Genomic DNA, 25,638 nt, shown 5'->3' on the forward strand with positions numbered 1-25,638 from the left:
AACACTTCTGCCAAATAAGTTCTGGCATAGCAAACTTGTAACTCACGCCTGATCAGCTGTTTCCTTTGTCGGCGACTTGCCGGATATTTCCATAACGTGCGGAAACATGGCTGGTAGCAGTTAAACACATTCCTGAGGACCTCTCCATTTTTCCAAGCTCCATGGTCATCCTCAGGTCCATGCACCTTGTTTTGTTTTTTTGTTTGAAACCCATAGGCTTCTTGTTTATTAAAAGCCATGTGTAACATCAGCTACTGATGTAACTACACTTGCCGTAGCCTGGTTTATTCGCTCCAAACCAGTTGATGGAAACCACTTAAAATTCAAATGATAATTGGATGGAAACATGGCTAGTGTCACAATGACAGCCTGGGAGGGGCGGGACATTGAAAAAGGTTGACATGCTGCTACAGCAAACTTTTGAAATGTTTAACTCATTCTGCATGAATGGTTCTGATTATAGACAAGTTAGCACGTTAGCATTAACAGAGACTAACCACCATGTTGACCATTTTTCCTGCACATGGATTTAATGAATGAGACCGTCATGAAACTGCTGTAATTGGAATTAATATTATACTAATGGTAAGCTATATATGATCCTATTATCTGAATTTATAATGAATACACTAATATTGAATATTCAAATCTTAACACGACAGAAAACGCTTTTATTTGTGAAGTTGAATTGTTGAATATCAACAAGGTTTTGAAATGATACAAATAGGCCTACAATAAACAATCTGGAGGCAGACATAAGCCAAATAAAGTGTAACCTATAAATAAATTAGTATTATACTAATGGTAAACTTTCTATTTATTTTTATAATATTGTACTGATACACAAATGTGGGATCCATGTGAGGCAGAGTGATTGACCCGCAAAGCTAATACGTACATGTCAGTGTCAGATAAGCCCCCCCAGCCCCAACATAACACCCACTGCGGGAGTCCATCTGCCTCCTGCCCCCACTGTCCTCTTTTTGAAAACCAAAATATGGTCACCCTACTTGAACTGTATCCTCAGATTCATTCATGTGAGGTCAAACCACAATACAGAAGTGGTAACGTCTGTTAACTCTCCCTCCATGACTACATTTGACTACACATAAGCTAAAGAAGCAGTCTAGCATTGTGGTAACTTCACGAAGGGCTTGTTTGTCACCTCTGTAAAAACGTCCCTGAGCCTTTATCCAAGTATCTCCATCAGGACAAGATAAAAAGGTTGCTAAGCAACTGGATCCTGGCAGCGTGTTTCTTGCCTCCAATTAAAAGACGAAAACCTGCCCAGGAGGGAGCAGAAATTCACTGATGAATCTACTAATTGCTTGTGTCCACAAAGACCAGATAATCTTTTTCATCACGTTGTGGTAACAACTATGTCTCAGTCAGACAATTTGGGGGCAGGATTGTTATGTCTGATATTCATAACTATTAATTTGGATTTCAAATAACCAACATAACATGCCAAATTGTATTTTTGATCTAGTATATAATATATTTTTTGTTTTGTTTTTTGTTTTACATATACACTGGTCACTGGTTCCAGTTTACATTCAAATGTATCATTGGCATTACATAGTTAGATGAACTTTAGGTCTTTACAAACTTGATTGTCCTTTCTCTGTATAAGAATAACTGAGAAGAAACACCAGACATGTTTTTAGTTTTTTGCACCTCTGTATTTAAGGGCTATACCTGTAATTGGCTGATACCAATACATTTTGTCATAGTTGATAAAGCTAAATATTCAACAAATACCTGTTGGTAAACAGATAATTGATTATTTTGTTCTTTAGGATATATGTGCATGACATTTTAATACTAATATCCATGTAATGCCTTATAATTGGATGATTATTGAATGTTTTTTTTTAAGTTCTTTAGGAAACATATCTAGTAAATAAATGCAAACCATAGTGTGAATTTCTTTCACTTGAAAATCTTCCCCAAGCAGAATCCACCACACACAGGAATTTAAACTTGGCAGTCATGTGTAATGTTATTCTCTGCATCAGTTTCCTTACCACTCCAATAGAGAAGTAGTTGTTGACGATGCTGTAGGGGACAGGGTCTCCCTTCTCCTCCTTGTCATCAGGGACGATGTCTATGTTCCAGCGGTCGAGCACCACCTCTGTACTATGCTCGATGTCCCGGAGGAACTTCAGCAAGCTGCCTCCCTCATAACCTGACGAGAAGAGCCAGAGAGGAAGATGAGTGAAAATACAAGCAAATGCACAGAATACAAAGACCAGAGAGGACACTTGATATACCCAAAAGTACACATCTATCCTTATTTGTGTACTGTGGGTGTGTGGATGTTGTGTGTAGTGTGTAGTTCCAATTCAGTCAGAGACACTTGTTAATAGGTAATGGTTTTACAGTTATATTTTGCACAGAGGCTCTACCATTTAAAGGCTTGTGCAGACTACACAATTTTCAACGTTGGCTGTTTGTCTGAGCTACAGAGAGAGCTGGAGGTGAGTAAAAAGGGTTTTGCTGTGAAAAAGTAGCTGCCTGCTCTCATCGGCTGGATGTGGATGTCGAGTCGGCAGACTCCTCTAGATATTTGGCATGCTAGATATCTGGCTGGCGTCTGCGATGTGTCAGTGATGCGTCAGGGAGCTGTTTCGATGCGTCGTTTCGATGCGATTGGCTGCCGCAGATCGATCACTGACCCACACAGCCTGACGGTCGACGAGCTCGCCAACAGGCAAATCGGGCTCAAAATCGTGTACTGTGAACTAGGCTTTATTGTCTTGTAAGTCGTTGTGGCGTTCACACTACGTGACTGATCGGCGACAGGGGGTCACACACTAAACGAGCTGAAAACGACTCAGTCACCCGACGGCTGGTCTCTAAACCACGTTTTGTCAAGAAATGACGCAAACCTAATCGCAAAACAGCTGCTGTTTGTTAACAATTATAGCAATTATAAAGACAAAGACTCCCGCCACCCTCAGTGCACCGCCGCTATCCGTTCAAAACATAGTCGGACTTGCCACCAGCAACATTGCTCAAAAAGTTGCCCCATGTATCATTAGCTTTAGTCAAAGGGCAACTCCTGTGTTTTCAACCATGACCCTATTTTCCCATGTTTTTGAGTCTATGTGAGTTATTGGGACAACTTTTTTTGAAACTGGTCCAGTATTGTGTGAGCGAGCTGCTGTCGGCAACAGCAAAACAGGGCTGCAACATAATCCTTGCGCTGATTTGCCATTTGTCAAAGTACAGTTAGTACGTCCACTAAAGTGCTTTACTTGATAAAAACAGTAATTTTACCTTTACCTTGAGTTGCACGGGAGTTGCTGGTCTACCACTGCTTCGGTAGATTAGTTTGTGTGTGTTATTGTGTGACACAATAACACATACTAACCAACTGAGGCAGCGGTAGAGATGGAAAATTACTGTCTTTGTCAAGGTAGTCAGGTGGCTTTGACCAGAGCAACATGGTGATGTTTCTGGTTAAACAAAAAGGTCTCTTTCTGCAGGGATCCTTTCCACAATGTATTCAGTATGAATTCAGAATGTAACAATCTGAGCCTGTCAGTGGCAGAAATAAAAACTTTAGCGGACGTACTTTGACGGGGCAGTGCTCGCTCAATACTGAACCAATTTCAAAAAATATCCCAATTAGTAACACAGACACAAAAACATGGGAAAAAAGGGTCCAGGTTGAAAAATACAGAAGTTACCTTTGAAATCAACAATACGAAATACCACATATTGAGGAGGCTGGAAGAGTAACAGCGATAAGAGACATAATATCCTACAGTTTTGATGAATGTGAAATAAATTAAATCAACCCTACTGTGAGCTAGAGTGAGCAAAAACTGGCAGATATTTTAATCTTCTGACGGGGCCTTTCCAGAATTATTATTTCATCCAATCCTATCTGAAACCTCTACCTTTCACTGGTGAAATGGTGGATTATATAGGTTCAAAAATGAAACACAATAGCACTGATTAGGTTGCCATTTTATAGATACTGCCGCCCTCACCACCATCGAACCGAGAACACAGCCCGGGTCTGACAGCACCCCAGGGAGCCCTCGGTTTTGCTCCGCAGCTGACAGCCTACTTCAGCAGCCAGGCATCTTAATAGCGATCAGACGTGGAAATACGTTCCATGGGTGTCACGAGGGCGTGAGGCATTAAAGTAGCATCACACTAGGAGCATCATTTGTGAAATATGAGCGGGTTTGCACACATTTTCTGACATACTGGTACTCTTAAAATATGTATAATAGCAATTTCAGAGGGAACAATTTCCTTTTCCTATAAAAACAATTGTCCCTTTCCCTCGGGGATCCCACTCTACATTTTAACCTGAATGTGTGTCCACACTTACATATGCGCTATGCATCATACAGATGTGTATCACACACTGAAGAGCCGTTGAGTCGTTTATGACAGTCTCAATCTGCAGATGACATCAGTAGAAGGTTTTGTCACAGCCATAAACTGTGTATATTCAAACATGAAGTTCTTTGTGTCCGCTGCCATGCTAGCCACTCTGTGAGCCTATACTTTGAAACAGCCTGGCTTTGAGCTAAATTCTAATTTAGGCAATCTTTATGCTCACATGGGCAATGCAGACATCTTGCCACTAAGCAGGTGTGTTTACATGTTTACCATATTCACCATTATAGTTTAGCACGTTATAATGCTTAGCGTTTGCTTTTTAACACTAAACACAAAGATGAAATGTCAGGGGAAGTTTCATTGCAATCCAGTTATTATACTAAAAGCTAAAAATGTCAACCTGCTGGAAAAGGAAAAATCAGGGGCTTGACCTGCTGGTGGCGCTACATGAAAAGTATTCACCAAAGTCATTCTCTGGGTACCATCTGTCTGTCTGTCTGTGAGCCAAAAAATTTACTTTGCTTGTGGTGCTTGTGCAACAGAAGCCAGCAAGGCTGTGCAGTGAGTAAACCTTACTCCTCGACACCTTAAAAGACGCACTAGTGACTGATGCTAGTGCCCATGGGTTTTAGCCTCCTCGCTAGCGCGTCCACCTCCCGCACCCGATGTCGCCAGTTCGAGTCAGGACCGTGCAGTGAAACACGGGGGTCGTTTAGATTGGTACCGTGGCCCAGATGGGAGTGAGGTTTAGGGGGGCGACTTTAATGGAAGCCAGCAAGGATGTGCAGTGAGTAAACCTCACTCCTCGATGCCTTAAGAGACACAGTAGCGATAGATGGGTAAGCCTCCGTGCTAATGCGTCTGCCTACCATACCCGAGGTCACCAGTTCGAGTCAGGAATTAAACATCATGGCAATCCATTCAATACTTGTTGAGGTACAGTCTGAACCAAAGTGATGGACCAACCAACCGATCTCTAGAGCTACACTAAACTTCACATACAGATCACCCTTACTTACAGTGTCTGGCAAGGTAAATATTCATCAGGCTAAATGGCTGAGGAGACTCCAGCTCATACTTCAGTGTTAATTTCTGGTGAAAGATGATCTATTCAACGAAACTCCCAAAAGGCCCGCCGGACCTGGCAGCTTATTGACTAAATATCATTCATAAGCCTGGGTAAGTGCTCTGCTGGTCCTGCACGCGGCAACAATCAAGCAGTCATAACCAGCCATTCTAATTACTGCCCCAAACTACTGCCACAAATCAAAGGCTGGCAGAGGATTTACAGCATAAGTGCTTTGCATATTAACAGTTTTTCATTTGACACATAAGAGCTTCAAACTTCCTCTTCCATTCTTTAATTTCCCAACAACATGCACTTACATGCCTGCTTTTTCTATTCCAGTGTGCCACTGAGACCCTTCCTCTAACTGCAGTCCTTCTAAACTGAGCTACTACTGTCAAGTCAATCATCTACCCATTTTAAGTCTGTTCTGTCTTACTAAGCTGAACCTTAACAGAGAACCTTTTTCTTTTCCCTGAAATATTGGGAGAACAACTAGAAATCTACAAATGAATGTTTATAGAGTTTCCCAGTCCTTTGTAATTTTATATTTAACCTGTTAACGTCAATATTCATTCTTTTGTTTCCCTTTAAATAGCTTTATAGCTAGAAAAATAATCTTATTTTACTGGTACTATTATATACAGTATCTCACAAAAGTGAGTACAACCCTCAAATTTTTGTAAATATTTGATTAAATCTTTTTATGTGCTCCAGCCCCTCGCGACACTGTATGCAGGATAAGCGGTTGATGATGGATGGACCTTTTGATGTGACAACACTGAGGAAATGACACTTTGCTACAATGTAAAGTAGTGAGTATACAGCTTGTATATGTGTAAATTTGCTGTCCCCACAAAATAACACATCACATAGCCATTAATGACTAAACTGCTGGCAAGAAAAATTTAAAATAACATTTTGTGTATTTGAACAATGTCTAGCTGCACACTAGACTGTGATAACTGGGCTATAAGCATGCAATAAGAGAAGCACTAGAGTATTGTGGCCTCCATTCTTGATTTAAATATAAGTTACTATCTATTGTTACTCTACTGCACTGCAAAAACTAAAATCTAGGTAAGATTAATTATCGTAATTGAAACAAGTATATTGTACTTGTTTTTTGTCTGACAAGATATTTCTTCTTACAAGGCAGCTTTTATGTTAGAGAATTTCACTTGTTTCAAGTTTTTTTTGTCCTTAAGGAGCAAGTGAAATGTTCTTGTTCTGTTGGCAGATAATTTTGCTCAGTTTTTGCAGTGTAGATGGTTTGCAAATTTGACCAGCCTGTTCTGGTTTTGAAAACAGACGCCGCCGGTACCGGGGGCAATGGTGCTCTGGGCGAAATTACTGATTGAAATTTTTTTTTTTCGCCGTTTTAACTCCGAAACCCACCAATGTTGCTGCTCCGAGTCTAAGCGGGCGCCATCTTGATTATTGCGCAATACCTGGGAGCTGCCTGCTTGCTGACATCTTTTTCTGCAGAGAGGACACATGCCGCTTGAGAACACACGGTGTTTTTCGCCATTTTGTGGCCGATCCGTTGGAGATATATAGACATATAGGGTACCAGATGAAAGGTCTGCTCAAGCCGGATCGATGCCCCCATCACTGTGGGTTGTTCCGTTCTCAATCTACAGGCTTGTAAAGCATGGGAGTGCTTTTGGTGACAGGAATGTGGGGGAATACTCCTGTTTTTATCAATATTTCAATGTTTTGTCATTTGGAACTTGGTTGTATGAACAGAAAAAGTGTTTTAAAGATATCTATCAATAAATAATAAGTCAATATTTTAACAGTAAATATTGCCAAAATATGGACATTCGCCTGGTATATTTGAAAATGTTGTATGATAACTGTTTGTCAGATTTACAGTTACAATTGCATTCTAGGTGTATTAGAAGATATTTAGTTGCATTAAAAGCTTCCTCATGATGATTTTGATGGTTTATTGCATTAAAATATAGCTTTTTTTTACCAGGCAAGGATAAAAATATCAGATTTTTATTGCATCTCCATGTAGTCTGTAAAAGTAAAATAAATATATTAATATACAATGGATTTATATTCCTTAGCTTCTGACTTTTCAAAGGAGACCAGAATTATGCATCTAGGCCAAATGGTTGAGGAGTTATTCCTGATTCATATTGAGTATGTTATTTTAGGCTTTTTTTCTGGAAAATGGTGTCTGTTTTCAACAGGTTAAAAAATCTCTACGCAGGGATGGATGTGAAAGATAACAACAAACATACACACAGATGATTGAGTGAGTGCCTCACCCAGGGCTCTCAAGTCTCACACATTCACCGTGAGACACACACATTTCAGCCAGTTCACATGCTCACACGCCACACCTTGTATTTCTCACGCTGAGAAGTAAGTTATGAGGTAACGCCCTCAAAGTTGTCCTGCTATATTCAATTAATGGACATTCATTTTTGTGCCGAGTTCATAGCTTTTTCTGTAGCCTACTAAATGCCAGAGCCATTAAGCCCATTAAAATGTGTTGTTTCCGGGTGAATTCCCTGATCCCACCGCAAGCACGTTCGTTACCAGGCAACATGGATGCGCGTGCACACATGGAGTGGAAGTTGGAAGCGAAAGACCCGATGGATGTGGTAACTGTAGTTTTTCCCCCCAAGCATTTTGATTTTAACACTTGCCAATTAAATTTCTGTCAATTAGCCTAACTGATGTAGTTCTATTAGCTGGACTTGTATAAACTGTTAAATAATTAAATTTATATCAAAACATCCTATCTTTTAAACTCTTCATAGGATTTGTGTGTAAAAAAAAAAAGCTTTTTTTTTTAAGTAACTAGTAATTGAAGCTGTCAGATAAAATAAAAAGTTGCTAAATTATTTCCCTTTGAGATGTGGTGATGTAGCAGAAAGTGGAAAATACTCAATTTCAGTGCAAATACCTTGTGTACTTTAGTACAGTACTACTTTGTTACTGTCCCACACTGGGCTTAGCTTTGGCTACCTGAAAGCTATCATCCATCATGATGGTGAAAATGGCTAAGTGGGAGTCCCCTACCCCTGCCATCAAGGCATTAAAATGTGCAACAAACAATTACAACACAAAACACCATTCATAAGCTGAAATGTGTAGCCTACTCTCACACAGCTTGGCATAGATGTCTACGGTAAGTTCTGCCATCCTACTGTAGGCCTATGTGTACAGCACTGCTGTTCAGTGGGCTCATTTGGAGCCCACTGAACAGCAGTGCTGCTTTAGTGCTGCTTTAGTTTTGATACATTTGTATTTTTGAAATATAAGTATATATATAAATAGTCTTATCAGATCTACCTATTGTTATACTTTCTATTTGTTCGGGTCAGTTATTAACTATAGATAAAATCTAACCTGACAGAATTGGCTGGGGCAGCCGCTTCTGCAAATATTTGAGAGGCTCCTTCTCTAACACTCGTTATCTCACTCTAAACTTTTGATAAAACTTGAGAGCCCTGGCCTCACCTCCTCCCCAGCGTAGGCATCGTGCAAGGTCGTTCCCTGTGCCCAAAGGGAGGATAGCCACTGGAGGGTGCCTGGCAAAGTTGGCCTTATCTGCAAAGGCAAAAACAAACAGGTTGATCTTATATTTGGTTAGTCCTTGAAACAATTGTTCTTTAGGAAAACTTGGGCCTTATTTTCATCACTTTTACCATTGAGCCTATTAATTATAATAGCATTATAACAACATTATGAGTTAATTGCAGTGACCTGGGACAGTGGATACATTGCTACAACAAAGCCTGAAGAGACAAGAAATGCAAGTGGTCAGACCACGTGTAATGAAGGCTAACGTTTTAGCCTTTTCACATGGATTTATCGATTTAATTGGAGGTAAAAACCCAACATGAAAACACCTGTAAAAATCCCTCATTGCAACGGAAAACTATGTGTTCAGGATTATGGCAAGTACACCAAGAAGTCTGTCTATAATGGACAGTTTGGCTAAAAAATGTACTTTTTACCGTGATTGTTGCTGTCAAAACATTTGGCTAATAGGGCAGTTTGTTTACAACCTATCTGACCTTCTGACTGCTCGTTTGTTGCACCTGTTTTATTTCTAGCGATCCAAGATCTCAGTAATTGCTGAGTAGAATGTTACCATAACCGCTAGGAACCATGCGTCCAAAATAATCAAACGATTGTTAATTTTGTGTTGTTCCCGTCATTAGTATCACAGGATAGAATCTGCATACCTATACAGTCGAGGATCCAGCCCACGGTGCCATCACCTCCACAAGCAAGCACCCGGAAATCAGGGACATCATGGAAAAAGTTGAGCCTAAGAGGGCAGAAGATCCAGTAAATTTAACCAACACATGCAGAAACAAGTGTTTTACAAAGGTAATGTTTGGTGTATTATAGGTGATACATCCATTGATCAGATTTCATAACAGTTTAGAGAAGGATAAGCTCTGAATGATTTAATGAACTGGACTGAAAGGCTGATGTGCAGAGAGACACAGAGAAAGACAGAGGGAAAGAGAGAGAGAGAGCGTTTAATCAATGCGTGCCCTCTCCAGCTGTGTTCACTCCACTCCTTTCCCTCAAAACCATAGTCACAGAGTGGTCAGAGAGTGCATGCCCTTCAAAGGGACCTTTAATGTGTGTTGGAACAAAGGTGTCGACAGTAGCTTTCATCTCTCTCCGTCATGAGACAGCTGCATACAGGGCACAGACCCCTTTCACACCGACCACCTGGCCCTGCTCAGTAACGCCCATAGATCCTTTAAACCATTTCTACATCTTAAAATAAATATGTCAGTTGTACAGCAAATCAGTGTTATAAGGAGGTGATGTGGTGGCACTATAAAGGTGACAGGCTCACTCAACATGAACTTAAAGGATCCAGTGATATTATTTTTCTTACTGTCAACAAATCCCTTGAAAAGAACAAATTAATTGATGCCACTAACAAGTATTTGTAGCCACACGCCTAATAAATTGTATTCCCCTGTTCCTACAGAGCTCCATTGTTGTTCAAAACACATCAATGAGCCACTAGGTGTGACTGGGAGACAGTCCATCTGCCAACGTATATACTCACAACAGCACCAAATCTAAGAAATATGAATATTTCCCAGAAACTACAAGGAGCTGTGTGAGGCAATCAAACAGGTGGAAGCACAAATCCTAGGAGATTATTTCTATTGTGAACTATTTCTGCTGTTAACTTTGAGATCATCGTGAGGGAAGATAATAAAAGTTGCCACCGTGATTAATCTTGTGTCAAGAGTTTTATAAACCGCTGTGCTGTGCTGTGGCGTCCGACTTCCTGGTTCACATTTCATGTCTCACTGGTGCCTGAAACAACAACATTGCCAGCAGCCTTAAACAGCCTAAACATGTACTCCTAAATAGCCTCTTCAGTTTGTGCTCTGATGTTACTTGTCTTGTCAGTGGTCCACTAAAATGAAAGTAGGTGGTGGATTATTTCTGGATCAGGTCAGATGATGCAGAGGCCATGAGGCAAATAGCCCCCCCTATTGGACATACAGAGAAACTACACCAACATGCACTTGCCGTGGGGACATTTCCACAACATGAAGCTGTGTATCGCATCGACCAAATCCCTTCTATGTCAGCATAAAATTTTAATTAAGCCACCTAATCCTGACTTTGTGGCCATGCTTTATGTATGACAGCTTAGGAGAAACATGTGCATGCACAAAGAGACAAATGGCGGTTTACATTAATGGAATGGCTGAAACCAGGTTGGCTGAAACAATGTTTGCAATGACTAAGTACAGCGAGGAATTGCATTCCCTAAACAAATAACTCAGAGTAAGCTGTCTCTCACCTCAAAGCCTCCTGAGTCTGTTGCTAAGGAGCCCATAGTAACAGTTGTGGCGAGTTCAGCTGAGAGCAGGTTAACCCTCTACGTGACAACAGACCTTCATTCAGCATTATTTGTATGCATGTGTTTATATTCACTTGTGCATAATGTAGAGCCTCTCTCGCTCTCTTAGCAGCACCAGCACACCTTTCCCACAATAACAGTATTATATCACCTCGTTTAACATATGAAAAGGCCCCTGAGCTCAGATGCGTCTTATTGGAATAATAAACCAAATGCACTTGAAAAGTTAGATTTGAACATGACAACGGAGCTTCTTTATCAATAACTACATAATTACTGCGAGTCCCAATCACAGCAATATGTTCTTGGTCTCCTGTGGAAGCAACATTTCATCATGAATGGAATGAAAATTGTACGGTAAGACAAGTTCTCACAAAAACCCCAAAATGTCACCACATACTTCTTCTGGCTGCTGCTAGTCTCACTCAACCACAAATGTCCCTTGTTTCTTAAGCCCTTTTATGGTTGATTGTTTGTAAGTTAGATGTAGGGTTGCCAACTGTCCTGTCTTAGCCAGGATGTCCCTTATATTAGGCCTAATTGATTTGTCCCATACGTGACCATTTTTTTGACTACTATGCTGATACAACAGCAACAGCAGCAGTGCTGATCACGACACTTGATGGTCAACGACACTTGTCGTCATCCAGTCACAGCCTCCCCTCACGTGCCTCAGTATACATTAAGTAACGTTAAGTAACGTTAAATGCAACTACTGTGGAAATTGACTAAATAGCAGCGAATGAAGCCTCATACGTGTATCACACTGTCAAACATGGACTCAGATACAACAGCACCGACTGCCTTGTTAAGCTAAACTGTGCGTTGTTTCATAATTCCAATGTTGTGAAGAAGATGCACTTGGTAAGAACGAAAGCTGAGATGATCACAATGAATGTTTTAGGACCAAAGACTGTGTGGGATATCCTGAATATCTATCCCTGACTGAAGGTGAGCCATGCAGTTGTACTCTGTTGCCACCAACGCTTCAAACAAGGGAAAAAGAAAAATGTTTCCAGTGTGCATGAGATATTTTTCTGTGTCTGATGGAGTAACTTCGCAGTCCCGTTAGCCAACTAGTAACTTCACTACTATCAGAAAGTCTGACATAAAATTCTGAGGTAATAAGCTCACATATGCTCACATAGCTAGCTAGCTAGCTGGCTGGCTAGTACTTATTTTACCTCAGACATTCTGCTAATGAATTTCCTAGCAACCTCACTGTTTAAAAGTCTGATAAATAAATAACAGGAAAGCTAATAACATAAAGCAAGGTGAGTGTATGTCTAAAATATTGGTCTATCACATTATTTTATCTGTAATTTGCACCCACTAAAGTGATTTCACACCATGGCATCTTACCCCAGTGGACAATGCCTTTCCCCTAAAATATACATTTGATTAAATCAACTGTATTTGTTTTACTTTATGTTACCCTGAGCATAGCCATCTCCAAGATAAAAAAAACTAAAAATAATGTTCTTTTATGTGTCAGCAAATAGACATTGAGCTTAGCGGGGTTAGGAGTTTGTTAGGATACAGTTTGGTTAGGAGTATGTTAGTATGGGCACCCCATACTAACATACTCCTAACCAAACTAAGGTTGAGCAGAAGTGACAAATATTACGCCCTTTTTTTGATAAACATAGTAGTGATAAGGAAAGGGGATGCCTATTAACCAAACAGGTTACAAGATTACTTGTTTATTTCGTTGAACAAAATCTCTTCTTGGTGCTCAGAAAGTTGTATCACTGAACTGTAATGCAGTAAAACCACAGTATGATGAAATTACCACAACAAAAGTCTGAGATCACAGAATAAATATCTTTTCCATCATCCAATGTCACATCAGAGTAACACAGTCATTGTGTTTGACGCCGAATGTATCATCTACAGCATTCTCCCCTAAGACCTGAGTGCGTCATTGGGTCGCTTTTCCAACAATGAGCTCTCGAGGGCAGCCGCTCTGCTAGTCGTGACTGAGAGAGAATGTGACATAACAAGACAAGGGAGGAGAGACATTCACACAAATGGAATTGAAAGGATGTGTTTCACCTTCAAGGTAAAGCATTTACAGACTTTGTGCTGTGTATGGCATTTTTCTTCCGTGAATGGAAAAAAAGGTGCAACAGCATCCATTTTCAAAGTACAAGCTGTGCTCAGCTCTGATGCAAGTGTGTGTGTGTGTGTGTGTGTGTGTGTGTGTGTGTGTGTGTGTGTGTGTGTGTGTGTGTGTCAAGAGGTCAAAAGCACCGCACGGCAGTAATGCGGTTTTCCCATTCCCCTTTGACCGACCTCTACAGCAATACTTAATATTCACAATGTTCTTTTCATTCTAAAATACAAACTCCTGATGCAGCTTAAAGTAAACTTAAACAGTAAATAAATCACTAGCACACTTGCATCTCATTTTTTTAAACTAAATGATAGCTTTATATCATTGCGTCTGGCTCTGTATGTCAATTCTTTATCCATTGAAAGGTAGTCTTTAGTTTGCGTGTTCCTGTTTTATACATTAAATTGGTGCAGGTCTATATCTTAACCCAAAAGACCTAAAGGATTTCCATTATGAAAGATGGAAAAGCATGCCATCCTCGTATTAACTTGTTAACTTGACAGCTCTCTGATTGCTGAGGCCTACATTATGAACAGTGTCCTGGAACAGAATTGGTGGGCAAAGGCCAGCAGACTTACCCTGCCATTGGTCCCCCTTGATCCAAACTGTACACCTGCCTGGGGTTTAGTAGGTACCTGAACTTCCTCAGTACCCTGGAAGAAGAGACAAAAACAGGAGACAAAACTCAAATAGTTAGAAGTACATTGAGCGCCTATGTAGTACACTTACCAGTATGCAGAATATGCTAATTTTACATCAGACTTATACAAGTTAAATTTACCAGGTTGATCTATATGTTAAAATAATTAAGTACCATAGCCTCTTAAGGGCTCTACATACTGTGCAGGTTTACTGCATGTCAAACTGATTTTGAAGCATGTCAAATGGTGCAACAAATGTGAATCGTAGCGCTATGATGCTATTAGAAAAGAAAAAAAACAAGCAAGACATGTCATCAACACTCATCATCCAACTTTGCTGCTCTCATGATGCAACTTTTTTAGATGACCAAAGAATCACTACCATTTTCCCACAATTGGCAACCTTTACCTAGGAGAGTTTGTGTACTTTATATTTTATTTATTTATAGTTTTACAGTTTCCAGAGTTATAAAACACAGTTATATCAAGTTGACTGATATACAGTATCTCACAAAAGTGAGTACACCCCTCAAATTTTTGTAAATATTTTATTATATCTTTTCATGTGACAACACTGAAGAAATGATACTTAGCTACAATGTAAGGTAGTGAGTGTATAGGTTGTATAACAGTGTAAATTTGCTGTCCCCTCAAAATAACACATCACGCAGCCATTAATGTCTAAACCACTGGCAACAAAAGTGAGTACACCCCTTAGTGAAAATCTCCAAATTTCCAGTGACCAGTATGAGGGAGTGTGAGAACGATAACACCAAATTTAAAACACCTGCTCCCCATTCACACCGAGACCTTGTAACACTAACGAGTCACATGACACTGGGGAGGGAAAACGGCTAATTGGGCCCAATTTGGACATTTTCACTTAGGAGTGTACTCGCTTTTGTTGCCAGTGGTTTTTTTGAGGGGACATCAAATGTACACTGTTTTACAAGCTGTACACTCACTACTTTACATTTTAGCAAAGTGCCATTTCTTCAGTGTTCTCGCATGAAAAGATATCAAATATGTCCTAAAGTGTGAGGGGTGTACTCACTTTTGTGAGATACTGTATGTGTATAAAATATAGAATATTACATGTTATGCAATGGTGCAGCCCTAAAATACATGCTTTACATAAATTCAAACTTCAGGAAGAAGAGGCATAATATAAAAAAGGGATGACTAAGCGGAGAGTTTTAGTTCACATACTCTTCAGTCTTGTATATATGACCTTTGCTCTCACAGACTGTCAGTATATTAGCGAGCTGCATGTTGACATAGAAGCAGCTTTCTGTAACCTTGTGAGGGTTACATAAAATGCTCATTGAAGACTGAACAGTCATCTTCATGCACACCTCATTCAGGCAGTTTTACTGGCTCCTAATTTGCTTCTAATCCATTAGGAAGCTAGTCAATGTATTTCATTAGACTATTATATATACACAATTGAATAGATGTCTTAGCCATGTGTATTAAAAATATATACAAAAGTACATGAGGGACTGATAAGTTTATGTTAGTCAGTGGATAACACTTATTTAAGAAGATTTATGTCAAATCTGTTGATATTTGTATATTGTTTATACAACTTCAGATAAGTTGCTGCAGTCGTCAATCTAACTAAACATGTTGTGAAATGACAGACAAAAATAGCAACACAATGGCCTCTGGTTTCCTGTTCAAAAGGATCTTTTTGTCTTTGTAATGTCTATTAATACAGAATAATTTCCTTTCTGGTGGTAATAAAGAGTGTGTTGCTATGGTAATGTTGTCAGGCTGAAGCAGATCAACAGGGTATGATTGGTCTCAGTTGTGTGGTGCAGTAGGTGGGGAGCAGAGCAACAATGAATACATTTATTTACAGCTTGTACAGCCCTCCTCATCTTTAAATTATAGCATTCAGAGGGACAGCAGGGTGGTGCAAATACTACGGTGCCATCTGTGACAGAAATCAGTTTGTACTGTGATTTTCAGATAATGGCCCAAAATAACTCTAATAACAGTGTAATTTAATCATACTGTATCTGGGTATCCAAGGGGACTGACTGATCATCACACTTTACAGTAATGAGGTGTCACGAGCACAGCCGAGAAAATGCTTCAGTTAATAAAAAGTGCGTGCGTGTGTGTGTGTGTGTGTGTGTGTGTGTGTAAAACATTATTGTTTCTCTTCACACACAACTGGTTTGTATGGAGGATACTTTTAGGCAGAATTAAAATTGAAAGGGAACATTTTAAATGACAAGAGAAAGTGCCAAATAAATTATTATTATTCTGTATTTATCCAGCCATAATTAACTGTTAAAAAGAAAACTGAAGAGGCTAATTTTATTGAAACTGATGTTGAAATGTGAAAATAGAGAGTAAAATTCAAACTGGAAAAAGGAAAGGCTTAAATGAAATTTGAAAATAAACTATTAACATATAAATATTTCTGATATGTATTTACCCATTCACCCTTAATTTACATATTTTTTTGTAAAATAAAAAAGATGAAAAATAAAGAGCACTAATCTTTGACCTATAAAATACGCGGGTTTCAAAGTGTTTATGTGAAGCCAAATGGCTGTCATCAACTTTATAGCCTCTATTCACGGACTCCATACATGATAGGGCAATAGTAGAACAGACCACATGACCACAGCATACGGCACGTGGGGGGCAAGAACTTACCGCTCCCCCTGCCTCCCTCCACTCTTGGGATTGACCAGGACCAGAAGCGGGTGAGTACCTGGGAGAGGGGTGATCTAGAGACAGGAAGGAAAAGATTAAGGAATCTGCTAACCAGCTTTGTGTGGTCACTTCAACAACGGACAGGATGGACAGCTGCTGGATGCAGGACTAGCGTACCTGCAGTGCTTGTCCATCTCCTGGGGAGAATTTGAAAGTCTGATTGGTGTCATCAGGGCTGGTGCTGGGTGGCGACTCCCCCTCACCACGTTTCACCACAGAATGACGGTCCTGTGAAAAGAGTAGGACTAATGGACTGGAGCACAGAAAAGAAACCATGGGCCAGTGGTCTTGTTTACTCTACACTAATTCCACACTAAAGAATAAGAAAACTGTACACTAAAACCTAAAATCTGCCTGTTTACCTGCATGCACTTTCTCTTTATAAATCAAAGTTAGTTTTAAATATTCCGCAGGTGCCTTGTATAACTGTATGAAGTGCCCACTATGAATATGGACAACTTGCATATAAATCAGATTGTCAATGAGGTATTGTGAGGAAAATTGAGAAGTCAGATCAGAAAACCCCAAAATAGACTCATCATTGTGTGTGAAATTGAGGCAGGTGTGAGGGACATGGGCCTGACATGACTTGTTGGAGGAAATCTGTTGAATAGCAGCGTGTCGTCACTAATACAGCCAGCTCAGTCATCCATTCTCCACTGCCTTTCCAGGTTGTGGTGGCAGCAGCCTGGGATAACTTAAGTGTCCTACTCATCAGTGTTTTCCATTTTCTGTGTGGAAAATGTGATCCCTCCAGTTTGATAAATAGCCTCTGGTTCTTCTCCGAGACGGACCCATACCTTCCAGAGGCACTACGAACCATTTTCATCTACAGATAATTTGCAGTAGCAAAGGTGTGTTGTAAGAAACGTAACAAGGCCCTGATAAAAAATCTTTCATTAATGCATCAAGGAATGTTTCTGCTAACTATTCACTGAATAAAAGTTTGTAATAGACGTAGAGACATGTTCATTTATGATAATCTTCGAGGTAGCAGTTTGTGGTGCAGTTAAACTGTACTTCGTTATTGTTATTATTTTGTCCACCCCATTTATATCAGTGAGTGTAGGCTAAATAATGGAGACACCTCTCTGTGTAATACAACAGCGCCACAAAGTTTAAAATGATCATAACCTTCATGAAGGTAGGATTTATAGCAGGGCTGTTGTGTTAGACTGCATTAGGTTAACTTTTTTGTTCCACAAGAGGAAAACTTAAGCACAGAAGAAAAAGGACATTGTTGGAAGCATTGTTCCATGGATTTAAGTGCAAGTGCTAAAATGCAAGTGTGGTTATTGCACATTGCCCCATTGAACTGAAGTTTGTGGTGTACCTAATAAACTTATTTTAAATTTCTATTAGTATTTTGATACACTATTAATACTTAAAATTCAAACTGGCCACAGTCACTGTTTTCTGTCAGCAAGGAACCGATTATCTTTTAAAGCAACCTCCTAAGCCTACAGAAACAACAACAACAACAAACAAAAACAACACGCATTCTGAAAAATTTATATATAGTTTTTTTTTTTTTTGGTGAATGACATAATACTGAAATCAAGCTATTCCTCCTTCATCTGCGGAAGAGAACATGTTCTCAGTTGCACTTATGTGCAGTCTTGTATATGGACAGCAGAGAAAGGCGTTCTTACCAAGACAACAGGGCAGATGTACGATGGCAACAGTGTGTGGTCCCTCAAGGCTCCTCCATCACACTCTGGCTTCACATTAGATGCACACTTATTATGGAGCTACGGAGGAGAGGAGAGGCAGAAACATAAGAACTGTGGGTGTAATCCATCTGTGAGACTGTGAGAGCATTTCAAATGTTACCAGAATGAAACGCTGCACTGTTGAGTTTTATTTATCCTGACAGCATATACCGACTGTTTGACAGGCCATACAGTGTCAATCAATAAGTCATCCATTCGTATTTCTATCCAGAAAGTTTTTCATGCTGAAATGAAAACAACTGCCATGTGAACCTGTGAGTTTTGACATCAGGATTGATGTTGAGCAAACCCCAAGACAGCGGTGACATCTAGTGGATTTAAAAAGCAATGCCAGATAAAATGTATAAAAGGTGTGCGAGTGCTGATTTTATCGCATTGTGGGGACATAAAGTTGCTCACACAGTACACTGCACTATTCATATTGTCTGTTTCACTGTTATAATACATCCTGCTGCTACATACAATGTTTCTGTTTGCTGCTACATTTCTGAAAAAAAGTCACAATTTCTTTTATTCAGTTGCTGTTTGCTCTTTTATATTTTTACTCTATTTTATATTGCATATACTTATATTTATACTGTTTTTCTTTTACTTGTGTTCTGTTTTTTATTCGGAGCCTTGCAACCAGATCTCACTCAAATGTACATTGTGAATGTGCAGTTGAATAACAATAAAGTCTGTCTATGTCTAAGTCATTGTGAGGTTGCCTCACATTTGGGGGACAAAAGGCTAAACCATTACATTTTAGGGTCAAGGTTTGGTTAATGTTAGACGTTTGGCTTCTAATGGTGATTAAGTCACAAGGTAATTAACATGGTACACCTAGCTAAAACCAAAACAGTCCTCATGATGTTTCAAATGTTTCAAATGTTTTACGGAGGTACTGATTCAACGTTTTTATTTTGGAGGATGTAGTTTGTGTTGCTGTTGAACTGTATTGCATTACACCAAGAGGTGTTAGTTATTTACACTCACTGATATAAATAGGTTGGACAAAATAACAGAAATACAATACAATTGAATCAAAACCTCTCTGAAACAATTTCAATTATAAAGACTCTTGTATTAGTTTCAGGTGTCCTTAATAAAGTGGCAACAGTGACTAAACCAATGCAATGTCCCAGTGTGTGTCTGTAAGAGTGACTGACTTAAGATAATAACACACTGTGTTAACCTTCATGGATACATTTAACACATAATGCAAGAGAGAAAGGTAAATAATAAAAATAATAACACTCAATACAATATCTTTTGATACTACTTTGTAGTTACAATGCTTTTCTATTGGTCAATACAGAGTCTGGAATATGGCCAGTGCAGATTAAAGTGTTTCCTGGTAAGAGTTATCTGTGTTTACTAAAGCAGCAACTCACAGTGATCTGACACCAGACACAGTGCAGGCCCGTCAGGCCCTGGTAACACTTGATGCTTCTGTGACAGCGGTCGCACTTGGTAGGAGAGTTACCCTCCATCCATACATGCTGCATAGCCTGGAGGGCAAGAGGGAGAGAAAAAGTCCTCACTGTTATTTAGCATTAAATATTTATACATTTTTAGAATTTTTAATCATTCATTAAGTCAATATGTAAACATTATTCAGGGTCTAGAATGTTCTATTCTTTTTTAAGCAAAATATATAAGGTAGTTATCCACAATACCTTGACACACTGAAGATATGTAACAAACACAAAACAGTAATATTGAAAAATGAAAATGAAACCCTGCTGATCAAAACCTGGGCCTCCCAAATACTGTTTATCTAAGAGATAAACCAGGGCAATTCTGGTGCATGGGAGAAGCATACAACATACAACAACAACAACAAAAAACACTGATAAGCAACAAGAAACATCCGTATATCCAGCAGCAACAATGTCACTGAACACAACAAAAATAAAATCAGGCCAATAACAGCTGAGGTGCTTGGTTTCTTTGCTCAACAAAAAGCTAAATATCCTTTTTTTTTTGCACACAAGACACAGATGACTTTGTCCTTGTCAAGCTTCAACAGAAGTTATAACTGTTTGTGTTTTTAGCAAAGTAGACACACATGCTGTGATGCTGTGATCCACTGAACCTAGGCTTTGGGGCTGCCACTAACGGTAATATTCTTTATCAAAAAATGTCAGAAGATAATTTTAAAAGCCCATAAACATCCAACGAGGGTTAAAATGAAGGGCAACTGGACTTGGTTGAAGATACTGGAAGACGTTTCGTCCCTTATCCAAAGGACTTCTTCAGTTCTGACTGACTGGTTAGGAAACGGCTAACACAAGACAACACCCTGGACAACAGAACTAGACTCAGCCCTGACCAAATCTGCAAATTACTCGACCTCTGTCTAAACACCACCTACTTCCAGTACAACGGTGGATTCTACAGACAGAAGCATGGCTGTGCCATGGGCTCACCGGTATCCCCGATTGTGGCCAACATCTACATGGAAGAAGTGGAGAGTAAAGCCCTCAACTCCTTCAGAGGAATAGCACCGAGCCACTGGTACAGATATGTGGACGACACCTGGGTCAAAATCAAAAGCCAGGAAGTGCAAGCCTTCACAGAACACATCAACTCTGTGGACAGTAACATCAGGTTCACACGAGAAGATGTTCACAACAACAGTTTGGCCTTCCTGGACTGCGCTGTTCACATTGAAGAGGACAGGAGCCTGCAGATTGGTGTTTACAGAAAACCCACACACACAGACCAATATCTACTCTTCGATTCACACCACCCACTGGAGCACAAGCTAGGGGTCATGAGAACACTGCACCACAGAGCGGAAAACATACCAACAAGCGCCCAAGCCAGAGAGAAGGAACAGAACCACCTGAAGGGGGCACTTACAGCCTGTGGATACCCTAAATGGACCTTTGTGAAGACAGCCACAAGATCCAAGAAGAACAAAACTACAGGGGAGGAGGAGAAGAAGGTCAAACGCAACAACATTGTGATTCCATACGTGTCTGGAGTATCAGAGAAACTCAGGAGGATTTTCAACAAACATAACATCCCTGTGTTTTTTAAACCCAAGAACACACTAAGACAGATGCTGGTACACCCCAAAGACCGCACACCCAAACACAAGAAAAGCAATCTAGTGTATGCGGTCCAATGCAGTGAGGAATGCACAGACCTGTATATTGGGGAGACTCAACAACCACTACACAAACGCATGGCTCAACACAGAAGGGCCAACTCCTCAGGTCAAGACTCTGCAGTCTACTTACATCTGAAGGACAGAGGACACTCGTTTGAGGACCACCAGGTGCACATTTTAGACAGAGAAGATGGATGGTTTGAAAGAGGTGTCAAGGAAGCATCTACACCAGGGTTGAGAAGCCGTCATTGAACAGGGGAGGGGGTCTACGCCACCACTCATCCCCCACTTACAATGCTGTCCTTTCATCACTTCCCAGGAAACTCAACAAACGTAACCCATTGGCCTCAGGTGAAGATACCAACGATGGTCATTCAGTCTTGGCCACCGGTAGTCTCAACGACTGTAACGACTGTCGTCACAACACCAAGGAACACTAACGAACCAGCGGTATCGATGACCCGGGCCAACGACCCCACTGAGGTTAAATAGCTGAGTTTCCCTGCCAGTCAGTCAGAACTGAAGAAGTCCTTTGGATAAGGGACGAAACGTCTTCCAGTATCTTCAACCAAGTCCAGTTGCCCTTCATTTTAACCCTCGTTGGATAACTATGACCTGGATGTCTGAGAATCTTCATAGACAAAAGCCCATAAACAGTTTAAAAAGTCAAAGGTCATACCTTTAAATGGCTTATTTTGTCTGAGTAATTCACACTGATATAAAACAGAGAAAGGCAGCAAATCCTCGCATTTTGATAAACTGAAAAATGTGTTTTGACTTGATAAATGACGTACATGAAATGCATCAAAATAGTTGGCAATTCATTTTCTGTAGATTGACTAATCAATTAAAAGACAAAAAAACTTAAAACACAAAATGGCAAATTATTGATGGGAGGGCCTTTTTGCCATGAGCCTGGCGCTAAGTTTTGGTCATAACCCACAACTGAAGAAAAGACAAAATCTCTACAGACTGTAATCAGCATGTGACCAGCCAGAGAAATAATTCTGTGGAAATAGAGAGGATATTAACTAGATAAGAAGCCCTGCATGACCCCGCAGACCATCCCATGATCCTCGCTGCTCTGTTAAACAGTAGCATGAGTCAGTGAGAATCTGCTGAACAGACTGGTCAGTGTTCCTGTCTCATTACCCCGCAGCATCAGTCCATGTCATCAGCACAGCATTTCATGTGCAGAATCAACCCTTTCATGTGGTGTGTTTGTGCTTACGTTGGTGTGTCTACGTGACTTGGCGTAGGTGCTGATGCAGGCAGCGATGTCTTTGGACACACAGCGTTCGTGCACAGTGTACTTGCATACTGTGGGAAAGAAGCAAGAGACAACAGTTTGTAAAATTACTACAGTACCACAGTGTACCTTAAAAATGGTTGGCATATTTGTTTTTAATGTTAATGCTATCACACACACAAAAAAAACACAGTTTGCAGGGAGTTTTATAAAACAGTTTTCACATTAGAGATAATCTCAGACAATCAGTGAGCACTTCCATTCAACAGTGACAAGAACAGCCCCGAGAACTGTTCCCTGGTAGAATTCAATCAATAATGAAATTACACATGATAACATCGTTAAGGTTTTTTTTAATGATGACTGTGTGGACTTGTAATTGAAAAACAACATTGACTCAGGCAGAGGCACTCAGGCACAACGAACAACTTCAATCTGAGTCAGATGCAAAACAGATAGAGATGGAGGAAGAGACAAATAGATAATGACAGCGATGGAGAGGAGGGGAAGTCGGAAGAGACAAGGAAAAAGCAATGGAGACAAAGACGGGTGACAGAGCGACTCACTAGAGCAGCAGAGGCCCTGCTTGCGAACTCCCAGCAGCATGGTATGGCAGTAGTTACAGTAGGCTGGTTTGTTGAAGTGCTTCAGACGCCAAACATGCTGCCCGTCTTCCTGTACATTCTAGGAGGAGATAACAAAGGATAGAATTTCAAGGATTTTGGTTATTACTGTTGCTACAAACATGTTTGACAGCAGCTCAGGTGAACATTAATTCAAATCATAATCTGTAACATTAAAAAAATAAAAAATGCTGCCTTTTGGCCGTTGCTTTGCAGTGCACAGTGCAGCCCGACTGATACATTATCAGCTGGTTTTAGCTTATCACACATACAATCAGTCAATACGTAGCAAGAAATTGCTGTACAGAGATTCAAAAATATATTAGAGGTGATTTAGAAGCAGTGCCCCCCTTGTATAGTTTACCTATCAGCTGTTTTCACTGTTTTATTTTTTAACTATAAAATGCACCACACAACTTGGCATAATGCTCAACAATCCAGAACAGAGTTCATGAAAATGTATACTGCACATTTGCTGTTCTTAACACATGAAACCACATTTTAATAGGAAAATCATTACTGCTACCTACAGAACCGTGTTAACCTCAATACACTGAATAAAATTAAGTAGGGCCTTCTTTTCAGTCAGTGCTGCTGACTGAGAACTGATCTCACAACAGCCAATGAGTGCCTAAAACCAAAGTCCTTATAGGCAAGTCATGCCACTTGGCAACGCCACCGAGCAGCTATTTCAGGCTAACAAGACCAGGCTCCTATCTGGATGAATGGGGAGAGAGTCAGAACTGCACTTTTACTGGTCACCGGGACATAAAAACTACATCAATAGAATCCGCAGTAAAATCTAAAAAAAAGGTTTGACGACTTTGCCCCAAAATAAGGCTTAAAAAGTGTTTTTACCCAGCTGATTATACTTCTACTACACATGTGTTACTACTACCACGCATGTGCAGTAGAAGTAAAACAGACCCTTACGTCAGTGAAACCACACGATTGGCTGAAATATGTTTCCAGCTTTGGCTTCTAAAAGCTGGTGATTGCCTTCTAGCAGGAGGGGTGGGATATACGCCATCTTTGTCGTTACAGGCTTCCCCATAGAGTTGTATTGAGGATGTTATTGAGTGTCTCCTCTATAAAAGGTCTCTGAGATAGATAAACATATAGAACAACAAAAGTTAAATGGTTGTGTGAAGACAAACAATAATGTTTTACACACACAGACACACACACACACACACACTAATAGGTACCGTATCCATGCCCAGCAGGACCAGTAAAGGGATTGTGGTGAGGCCTCCTCTGATCCACTCCTCCAGTGTGACTGTCCCATCTCTGTCATAGTCGATCTCTTCCATCATCTCCTTCAGTATCTAAAGTGACAGAAATATACATTGGTTCAACTGAAGCGGTTCTCACCCTCCAAAGGACCCAACTGGCATACAAAAATTTTATAATTCAACTTTTAAAATAAACTACTTATTTCAATCAATGTGCATAGGCATGGACGTGGGAAGTAAGGGTGCTGAGGGTGTTGCCAGGCATCTCAGCTATAAACAAATATATTTTAATGTACGCAAATGTGTTTTTTTTTTTTATTGATTTGTGATTAAAGTGTTGTTGTGCCAACCAGCCCCATCATGCTCTTGAAACCGGACCCTAGATGCTTAAGAAAGGCTCTTCCATCTTCTTCTGTGTCTTTTGTTTGGGGAAGTTACCTCTTTAAATCAGCTTGTAGTGCCTATTAAAGTCAATGATGAACTGATTCATTTTAATTTATTTATATATCACCAAACAGACCGCCTGACAGACCCATGGACCCAGGACGGTACCTGATAAGACAAGTTTGCTGCTCTGTTTGAAAGCCTAACTGAAAACACTTCTGATCAGGCATAAATCTCACCCCAAATCCACACAAATGTTAACTTCACCACCCCCGATAAAGTGCAGCTCACAACTTCTTCACTGGAAAGCATCCTGAAGTAGAGAGCCAGTCCCAAACAGAGCAAAGTGAGGGAGGTGCAGAGACAGCAGCGAACCAGAGCTACCAGTCAGAGGAGAGACTCCACACTGTAACTCTAAATACTAGAAGTCTAAATAACTGCCAGAAGCAACCTATTCTATCACAAATTTATTCTTGAGATATTACAATTTCTTTTATCATCGAAAACAAGGGCCC

The 25,638-nt window shown here is 40.1% G+C and overlaps 1 protein-coding gene across 3 annotated transcripts in view; it reads right to left on the reverse strand.

Annotated features, from left to right (window-relative positions):
* The window catches only part of LOC119904552 (diacylglycerol kinase beta), a 119,369-nt gene that overhangs the window by 57,396 nt on the left and 36,335 nt on the right, over window positions 1-25,638 (reverse strand). For all 3 annotated transcript variants that reach the window (XR_005444723.1, XM_038721329.1, XM_038721327.1), the window contains 11 exons: window positions 24,713-24,832; window positions 23,448-23,565; window positions 22,864-22,952; window positions 19,906-20,022; window positions 18,452-18,550; window positions 16,917-17,027; window positions 16,740-16,813; window positions 14,004-14,078; window positions 9,646-9,731; window positions 8,915-9,004; window positions 2,028-2,188 (listed from right to left, as the gene is read on the reverse strand). Coding sequence is in view for 2 of the 3 variants with exons in the window: in XM_038721329.1 (XP_038577257.1) it covers window positions 2,028-2,188; window positions 8,915-9,004; window positions 9,646-9,731; window positions 14,004-14,078; window positions 16,740-16,813; window positions 16,917-17,027; window positions 18,452-18,550; window positions 19,906-20,022; window positions 22,864-22,952; window positions 23,448-23,565; window positions 24,713-24,832 (1,140 nt within the window). In the remaining variant the exon portion in view is untranslated. The remainder of the gene's footprint in view (window positions 1-2,027; window positions 2,189-8,914; window positions 9,005-9,645; window positions 9,732-14,003; window positions 14,079-16,739; window positions 16,814-16,916; window positions 17,028-18,451; window positions 18,551-19,905; window positions 20,023-22,863; window positions 22,953-23,447; window positions 23,566-24,712; window positions 24,833-25,638) is intronic.

This window comes from Micropterus salmoides, unplaced genomic scaffold (genome assembly GCF_014851395.1).
Source record: "Micropterus salmoides isolate LMB-PRFRI ecotype aquatic unplaced genomic scaffold, ASM1485139v1 Ms_hic_scaffold_15, whole genome shotgun sequence".
NCBI lineage: Eukaryota > Metazoa > Chordata > Actinopteri > Centrarchiformes > Centrarchidae > Micropterus > Micropterus salmoides.